At 35.2% G+C, this 9360-nt stretch overlaps 2 protein-coding genes and 1 non-coding gene across 5 annotated transcripts; 1 reads left to right on the forward strand and 2 right to left on the reverse strand.

The window, feature by feature from the left end:
• Positions 724 to 1256, reverse strand: LOC109353087. The gene has a single exon (XM_019595266.1). The coding sequence runs from the start codon at positions 1254 to 1256 to the stop codon at positions 744 to 746; it is 513 nt and encodes a 170-aa protein (XP_019450811.1). The 3' UTR covers positions 724 to 743.
• TRNAY-GUA lies at positions 2225 to 2314 on the forward strand. Its single transcript is given in 2 exon segments — positions 2225 to 2261; positions 2279 to 2314. It is a non-coding gene; the product is annotated as a tRNA-Tyr (tRNA).
• LOC109352682 lies at positions 2706 to 7796 on the reverse strand. Of its 3 annotated transcripts, XM_019594846.1 has the most exons (5): positions 7689 to 7774; positions 7512 to 7577; positions 5682 to 7341; positions 4326 to 5416; positions 2706 to 3074 (listed from the first exon to the last, which is right to left on the reverse strand). In XM_019594846.1, exons 3-5 carry the CDS (start codon positions 7152 to 7154, stop codon positions 2927 to 2929), a joined length of 2712 nt encoding a protein of 903 aa, XP_019450391.1. In that variant the 5' UTR covers positions 7155 to 7341; positions 7512 to 7577; positions 7689 to 7774; the 3' UTR covers positions 2706 to 2926. The 3 variants fall into 3 exon arrangements, with proteins under 3 accessions (XP_019450391.1, XP_019450392.1, XP_019450390.1); XM_019594847.1 differs by lacking the exon at positions 7512 to 7577 and having other exon boundaries at positions 4326 to 5365; positions 7689 to 7796; XM_019594845.1 differs by lacking the exon at positions 7512 to 7577 and having other exon boundaries at positions 7689 to 7796.

Raw genomic sequence — 9360 nt, forward strand, 5'->3', positions numbered from 1 at the left:
GTGGTGTTTATTTGCTCATCACCACCACAATCACAATAACAACAAGCCATATAAACCATATAAGATATAATAATTCTTGCCACATTCAGAATACAAAGAGGACCTATATATATAATATGTTTAACATATACACCTTAGAAAGCAGACTTTTTATTAGAGAGATATAGAGATAAAGACCAATATAATTGACCAACTTTATCCAACAAATTTTTTTGCCCTCTACACATGAAGAGCATATAACTAAACAGATTTACAGAAAAACTCTAATCAGAAACCACCACCTTGGCCAATTCTGATAGGAAAATAACCATTTCACATCCTTTTATTCATCCCTCTTTTATATTTACTTAATAATCATTGATCATATCTACCCTATATCCTTGTTGTCAAAGAGAAAATTGATCAATAATTATAAAATATGTATAAACAGAAATATCACAAAAAGGTGATGTGAAAATAGCATTCTTCTGCCAAATATCAATCACCATACATACTATTGTGACAAAAAGAACAGTTGCTTTATGATTAAGGATGTATCTTTATGATTGATTCTAAATCAATGAATTAAAATCAATTATAAAAATACATTGTGAACCAAGTACTATGGTTTCATTACATATCTTACAACTAGAATCCTTCTTTTTTACGATCTAGTTCCTCCACCACCTCAAACCCCAGTAGGCATGATACACTTTTTAGTTATTGGGAGAACCCGAATACTCCCTGATCATGTAATAATTTCTTCATGCTCGTCCCATCATTCTAGGAATACCAAAGCATAATGTTGAAGTAGGAGAAATAACACCATCTTCTCCATCACCCCTAAACTCAATGGATGGAACATAGCTTAAGGAACCTCTCCTTCCATTCTTCCCTATTGAGCCAACTTTGGATGATGAATTATTTGAGGATGGCCATGAAGAAGAAAGAGAGGAAGGTGACATAATAGTTTTCTTGAGATTGAGTTTTTGAAATAGTGCCATGAACATATTATTATTCTTCTTGAGTGGATTATTGTTGATGGTATTGAAATAATAAGAAGGTGGAGGAGTTAGAGGAGGGAGAGTGTGATGAGAGAAAGTGTATTTTGGAGTGCCAGGTTGAGATTCCCACACAAAAGGAACAGAAACTGATGGTACTCTAAAAGAAGGGTTAGATATGGAAGTTTCCTTTGAAAGAAGCATGCTGAAGAATTTATCATCTTGCTTCATTTGGAGGCTACTCTTCTGAGGAACCTCAGGTTTTGCAACAAACATATTTGATAATACTTGAACTGGCTTTGGAGACAAAAATGAGAGATGCACAAGTTTGTACTTTGGTTTGGTTTGGTTTAAATAATAGTGTAATTTACATACAAATAAAGTCATGATTATATATATATATAGTCACCTAGTTTAAAATAAAATAAATAGACATAATATCTTTTGGATGCAACTAATGAGATATTATTGTTGGTGTGAAATATGGGTGGCGAATTAAATATTATTATCTGTTATATATAAAAGTATATATATAAATGATCTTTTTGACAATTGGTATTATACGAGATTAATTAAATGACAAACTACCTAACTGTTTTGAAAATTTCCCTGATGTTCTTATTTTATCATCATCTGTTTTTTTCTTTTTACTTTCATAACATAACATAGGATGAAGAATGGATATTTCATATGTTATTAACATATAGGATCATCTGTTTTTGAACTTCAATGTTCAATGCCACTTTTTGATATTTACATAAAGAAAATGCTAAATTCACTTTTGAACTTGTGAGGAGTCAAAGGGTACTCGATCTTTATTGTTGTATTGTCTTTCAGGAATTTACAGCATTTATTATAAAGACTGAATAAATCAAGTTAATATGAGAATGACCAAAGTTATAGATGACAATACATGCAACATGCAACATGCAACATGGTTAGGATTATGAATGAGACTGAAGCAAATGAATTAGAGACAAGAGTTTATGAAGTTCCTATATATATATATATGGTCCATATAACTATCATTTATGTCTCTATGGCCTGTGACAATGTTATACTATAAATATGTGAAGGCCAATGCAGGTGGTGTTAGGACACGACATGATAATATGTTTAGGTGTTACATCCAATTAGATGTGAATATAATGTGGGTGGAGTGAAACTTATATATAGATATTTACATATATTATAGTCGTAATCAATAAGTATTTGATCTATATTATAGTCATAAATAACATCAACCGACCTTAGCTCAGTTGGTAGAGCGGAGGACTGTAGTTGGAAATGCAACAGATATCCTTAGGTCACTGGTTCGAATCCGGTAGGTCGGAAAATTTTTAATCATTTTTTTTGGGACTACAGTACCCATCTTGTTTTGTTTCTTCTTATTTATTTTGTGTCTAAGGTTTTGCAATGTTTCAGCATAGTAAATAGGATTTAAGCAATGTTTTTTAATGAGTGTAAACAGGATTTTGGCCAAAATCATTGCCAATTATTCACTACCAAATTCAGGCTACATTTCCAACTGTACTTTTAGATGATGAAAATTTTGGATGCATATGTTATTATAAGCAAAAGGGGAGGGGGGAAATCCACTCCGAGACAAAAACAAGGACTATGTTTCTTAATTAGTAACGGGTTAATGTTAATATGTTAGTATCAGTTCATGCATTTTTTATAAAGATGATGACAAAAGAGTGAGAATATGAAGCACCATTCTCCTAAGGGACACTTGATGTCAAAATAGAGACATTTTTCTTTGTAACTTGTAGCTCAGAAAAGGCATGCATCCATCCAACATGTATTCTATTGATACTAACATTTATGTAAACATGAATCTCCCTTCATTAAAGACCACAGGAAGATACAATGCATTCATCTAGTAGTATTATAAACTCCTCTACCCTCAAAGGAGAACATTTGTGTTTATCAAGTTAAGTCCCTCATACCCTATCACTGTCCATTTTTTGATCAAATGACCAAAATGACTGTACATTTGAAGCTGGAGGATGTAGACCGCCATTATGGTCAGGCCTAGCAACAAATGAGTTCCCTATGTTTTCCATCGAACCATGTATTGGCCATTCCTTTCTGTAAAGTGAACAAAGACCACAAGTTGTTAGACTAGTAGTAAAAATAACCATAGTTAAAAAGTCATAAGCAAAAGAATAAGATCAAAACAACAGTTTTAACAATATATAAGACCAATAAAAATGTATAGGCTAAAGCCCAGTTGCGCTCTCTATATGTGCTCATTTTCAACTTGGTCTCTAGACTTTAAAATATTTCAATTCAACCTTGGAGTTTTGGTCTGTACCGTTTATTGATGTAATACCACTGCTAGAATAAAAGTATAAGGACCAAATTGAAAATGATTGTCATATGTAAGACAAAACATACATTTTTTTCTCCTGTTGAAACCAAACAGCACATATAGGGACCAAAAGTATTATTAGAGGAAGAAGATCACAACAGAATCAAGAAGACTACGAACACATCGAAGACAATGTTGGTAGAGGAATCAAACACAAGCAGTCAAAAGGGTCACAAAAATCCAAAATTGGGGAAGTTTTGATTGAAGCTGCTGTCCTATAAGCCCACATATAGGGGCATCTATGACCACTTATTTCATCTCCGATCCTAGCCATCCCCCAACGTCATTAGCATATAGAATTAGTCAAAGTGTCAAACAGCCAAACTATTATCAATGAACATCAAAAGCAGCTCATCCTGGTTCAGAACAAGAAATGAATATAAACTTGTTTGACACTCTTCCTGTTAAGTTTATGTATCTAATTGTGCATTTATAAGCCTGTTTTCTATAATGACGGATTAAAATTTGATTCAATCAATCTGTTAAAAAATGCCCTAGAGCAATATGCATTGTATTCTAGATTAGTAAGGCTTCTTCCACATAAAATTGCATTCGGAGTGTGCATTACTACCATCAAATAAACATAGAACATAGATATACACAGTGTGCGTTACAATGTTTCTTAAGCATGTCAAATGTTATACAAATATGGCGTCATTACTGAGAGGAACCAGGTACAGCTATCAGAGTTCCTTCACTTGTTATAAATGCATCGTAATTAATTTCCACTGACGAAACCAATTTCCCCCCACATCGCCTGATAGCATTGTGTGTTTCAACAGAAATGGAAAGATACAAAGCATTCCATCCAACAAGAATACAATCAATCAATCTTTAAAGCCCTATAATTCTTTTGTCTAAGTTCATCAATTTCATGTCCTATAACAACAACTCAGATCCATATACAGCACAATTCAAAATTAGCAGTACAATAAAAGGCAATAAAACAAGCTAAAAAGTTTACTCACTTGGACCAACCATAAGAAGGAGAACCGTCAAGCACATGGCTGCTAGCAGATCCACTTGGACTGTATATCATTTCATTCTGAGTCATACCCTCCTGGGCTTTAAGGCCCCCTAACAATGGTGGGAAGAAAGTACTCTGTGACCAAGGATCATAAGCACTTGAACTGGTAACAGGGCTGAAGGTTGCACCACTCTGACCATTGGGAAGAAAAACATTATGTGGGGAATGGGTACTGGTAAGTATGGTATCGTCTTTATTAAAAAGAGAAGCCACAGTCTTCTGAGATGATGGAAGTGAAAACTCATCCTTGTTTGGTACAGTCCTTTGCAAGGGTAAAACCCAGTTTTCTGGGCTACCAATCAGGCCTAAACCCTCTTGACCAAGTGGGGAAGTACTCCACATCTGCCATGTCCCCTTGTCATTTGCAGCTGCATCATCCAAAGGAAAAGCATGCATGTCTTGGGCCTTAAGGGCACTCAGAAACCGATTAGAACAACTGTGCTTTTCTCGGGACAATGGGGACTCAATTGGAGATGGCCTATTGACATCAGAGCCAGCAGATATGTTTTTTAGAGAGAGAGGCTTTGCTACTTCCATGTCTTTCAGAATGCCAGTTCCCAAGTCCAACTGAAAATTATCTAGTGACTCAGAAACAGGCCCTAGCAAGGATACTGGATCTGGAACATAACAGGGGTCCTCAAAAAATTCTTGATCTTCATGTCTAAAGTCACCTGATCTATTTCCAACTGGAGACAAAAAGGGTTCAATTGGAGGAGAAAAACCAAGACTACCACTGGCCGATCCATTTGGATAGGTGGAAATATTAAATGGAGATGGAAGACCAAAGTGAATTGGATTATCAAATGACTTCATAACCGGTGACTGGCAAGATAACTGAGGGCTTTTGGCTTCTGTTTGAATCTTGGAATTTGGTCTACATATTACATTTGAATTTGGGGATTGAGGAGCAGATGAGGATCTAGTAAATAATTGATGCCATGACTTTTTAGGTGCTGTCCATGGCTGTGGTTCTGGGAGAACCTGTAAGGAAGAAACATTCTTGTTCATACTATTTTCTTTGCACAGTGCTACCTAACAATACATTATCATAGATAACAAGTCACTAACTCAAGCATCTCATAATTTCGCTCATATATATCAAATACTAAAAGTATATTGGACAAACGAATTGGGAGTTAGTGAAAAGAGATATATCTGAATAATGCTAATTTGTAAAATCCACCAAAGGATTAAAAAAATTAACTAGGATACCCATATCAATGAACCTTCAACAAAGCCTACTAAAACATTATTATATAAAGGCAAGGAAAAGGAGATGGAAATAAGGACAACATACAGAGTCATTGATATTCTGAACATCTCCATTCAAATTGGTTTTCGCAGTTGGACGTTCAGGAGGACATATATCTCTCTTGCTGGCAGCAGTATGAACATGATCAACAGAAGTGTTAAACTTGTTTTCCTTTGCCACAGTGGCAGTATTATTAGTACCCCTTCCAAAACCAAATGCTTTTGAAGAAGACAAAATCGTCCCTCGCATACGATCAAGGTACCTTGTTCCAGTACTTCCTCGGCTATAATTGCTTGAAGCAACATTTTTACTATGTGTATTGTCAGTACTGTGTCCCTTGCCACTGTCTTTGTGACGCTCTCTGCGATCAATTTCACTCTTTTTATCCAAGTCTCGCTTCCGTTCACTTTCCTTGCCAGCTCTTCTTTCCAATTCTTCTACATCGGAGTTGCTCTTACTAGACCCCTTATCTTTATCTTTTCTTTTTTCCTGGCGCTTCTTTTCAGCTTCCTTCCTACTCTCTTTCCCCTTAGTGGGATTTGATGATCTGCTGCAATCTTTTTCAGCTTCCATTTTCTCATCTCTCAGTTTCCTACGCTCCTCCACTAACCTTGCAACCTCCTCCCTTTGTTTCCTCTCTTCCTCCTCCAAAAGTTCCTTCTCTATCCTAGCCTGCCTTTTCTCCTCAGCTTTCCTGCGTGCTCTTTCCCCTCTACTTTCATTGAGGTTTGCCCCATTTTCACTCCGTTTTGCTAAGAGTGCCCTATTTTCAGCAACAGATGAAAATTCTTCGCTCGAACTAATTCTAAAAGCCTTTCTCCAGAGCCACCTAATGCTCAAGAGAAAAGATGTAAAAAGCTTCGAAACAAAAAACAAAATACCGAAATACGATCTCTCAGACAAACAATGCTCATCTCTTCCAAAAGGACCAGCATTGCTCCAGTTGCTAGTACTACCTGGAATAGACCCCTCAACCCAATTGCTGTTCTCCACCCATTCCTGACTGCACATCCACCCATTTTCAGGCCAAGCCTTACTATTCAATATCTTACCACTTTTCCCAACCAAGTCCTTAACTATACCAGGATTTGAAATCCCCAACCCTGGCAGCACAGGCAAATCCAAAACCGGCCTCTTCGAGATATGTCCACAATACGAACACATAAACTTACCCCCACCAGGGTTCTGATCCCTATAAGGATTCAAGCAGTTCCGACATCTTCTCGTAGCTGTCTTCCTTAGCTTCTGCATTTCAATAGCCTCAAACCTCTTCCTCTCCCTAAGTCGTGCATTCCTCCGAACCCTCCAAGCAGACAGCTGAGGCATCAAAATCTCATACCAAAAGAGAGTAACTAGTAACACGAAAACACAAGCAAGACGCGGCGAAGTAATCTCAAACCTATAAGCAGGTGGCAGAAGCTGCGAAAGTGCCCAGAGTCCAATTAATGGAATAACCAACCAAGGTAGCATCGTAGCAACCCGGCGAGACCACTTCTGAATGACACACAGTATACACATTATTCTCTAACCAACACCTATTATCCTCCCCGTCTTGAATCAAACCCTACTAAACAATCCAAAATCCTCCTTTTTCCACCAGGAGTAAACAATGCTTTCCAGTTTCTGAGAAAACCCTAACGGAACCAAGCTTTTCACTTCCTCAAAATCAGTATCCAATTGAGTTAGACGCAGAATCTTCAGAACCCTAAAAATTCAAACCCAAAAAGATACAAAATTTTCAGAATGCTTCATAGGAAAAGGGAAAAGAGAATAATACACAGTATATACATTATCAGGTAACACTAATAACAATCCAAAATCCTGTCTTTCCCCCAAAGAAAAACAATGCGTTGCAATTTCAGAGAAAACCCTAACCTGATTAACATTTTCACTTACTCAAAAATCAATACCGAATAGAGTTAGAGGGAAAAGTAAAGAACCCTAACATTTGAAACCGAAACAGAAAAAGAGAGAGAATAATTTAGAAAGAAGAAAGGGAATCGAAATAACAGTGATGGAAAGAGGAGAGAATGGGAATAGGGTTAGAAGCACCTGAACGACGTCGTTGGAATCAGGGTATAGAGCGTTTTGTGAAGAAAGAAAAGAAGTAAGAAAGAGAGAGAGAGAGAGAGAAAAAGATAAGAAGAAGAAAGAAGACAAAGAGAAAGAAAGAAAGAAAGAAAGAAAGAGAGAAACCTGAACAACAACAACACCAACAACAATTGAACCGGTGACGGTGAACCGGACCGTTTTATTAACATCTCTATACCCATTAGAGATTAAAATGTGTGCCACAGTGTAAAAAATTTAATATATCATCTATTATTGATTTGTATTATTTTTATTTGAATAATAATAATTAATAAATCAATAGTGGATAATTTAATGACAGTATAAAAAATATTTACACTAACACTGTATATATATTAAATCATTTCTACTTAGTATTAACAAATTGTAGAAATAAAGTAGATTTTTGTGATGTTTAGTATGAGAGAAAAGTTAGAGAAAATGAACACAATGAAATATTTTCTTATCTTTCTTTTTCTTTGGTTGGATAAAAAATGAGAGGAGAGTGATGATATTGTGTTTCAAATTACAAAATATATCTAAAATAAATAAAAAAGACAAAAAAATGTTGTTTTATTATTAACTTAAAATATAATTTTAAATTATAAATTTTATTATAATTTTAATTAACATTTTCAACTGATATGATTTTGGATATAGTTTGAGACACTAGATTCTTTTCTTTTCTGGTTAAAGTTTCTCTTTCTCTTCTCATTATCTCCTCATGGGTGGAGATAAAGAAATTTCGTGGATTCATCTACTTTTTTTCTCCTCTCCCTTCTTTTTCTCCTCTCATTCAAATAAAAGAACTTTCTCATTTCTCTTCAACTTCTCTCTCTTCTCTAACATTTCTCACACTTAGCGTCACTCCATAAAAAATATATTTAAGTTAAAATTTAATTTTATATATTTTTTTGACCATTTATAGTTTGTGACACATAACACTGATTATTGATTGTAGGACATCAGAAATACGCCCTCCAAACATAGATTTAATTTATATCGGAAATAAAATTAAAATGAAATAGATCAATAATAAGTGAAAAACGTAAGTAATAAATAAATATATAGGTTGAAATTAAAGTATAAGTTGAGTTTGTTACATGTTAGAAAATATTAAAATAACTTGAGTTTCTTTCTTGGTATGATCCAATGACATATATGAATAAAATGAGCACACATGATACATAGCCTATGTTTGAATACAAGGAATAATCATTGTTTACACCAATGATAGTAATATCAGTGATTACTTACTATTATTGAAACCCCTTGATGCAACCTCTTCCACTTTTATACATTCCCACTTTTTTATCTTCTATAACTTCAAGCTAGTTACTTCCTGACTGTTTTTTATATTGCCCTCATGCCGTTTGATAAAATGTCTGAGACAACTTTTGTACCTTCCAACTCACTACATCATTATATTGCATTTTCAAAATCTGCGCTAAACTCACTTTCATCCCCACCAAAGACAGTGTTGCCACAAGCATTTTCTCAAAGAGATGGTACCCACTATGGTCTCTGTTCCTCTCATCAACCCCAGCAATCAACAAGACATGATAGACGAAATAACCCGTCTCCAAATTGGTGAGTTTGTCTTCTCTGTTTTGTTCTCAAGAGATGCAATCAGCGATGCAACCCATCAACTCAT

Source organism: Lupinus angustifolius, chromosome LG07, assembly GCF_001865875.1.
Source record: "Lupinus angustifolius cultivar Tanjil chromosome LG07, LupAngTanjil_v1.0, whole genome shotgun sequence".
NCBI classification, from domain to species: Eukaryota; Viridiplantae; Streptophyta; class Magnoliopsida; order Fabales; family Fabaceae; genus Lupinus; species Lupinus angustifolius.

Bases quoted from the DNA above. Each gene is read 5' to 3' on its own strand.
- LOC109353087 (XM_019595266.1), bottom strand. From the start codon at position 1,256: ATGTTTGTTGCAAAACCTGAGGTTCCTCAGAAGAGTAGCCTCCAAATG.
- LOC109352682 (XM_019594845.1), bottom strand. From the start codon at position 7,154: ATGTGTATACTGTGTGTCATTCAGAAGTGGTCTCGCCGGGTTGCTACG. The intron at 5,417-5,681 runs GTATGTTGTCCT...ATGTATTGTTAG, and splicing joins TTCAGAATATCAATGACTCT to GTAGCACTGTGCAAAGAAAA. The intron at 3,075-4,325 runs GTGAGTAAACTT...TTCACTTTACAG, and splicing joins CCTTCTTATGGTTGGTCCAA to AAAGGAATGGCCAATACATG.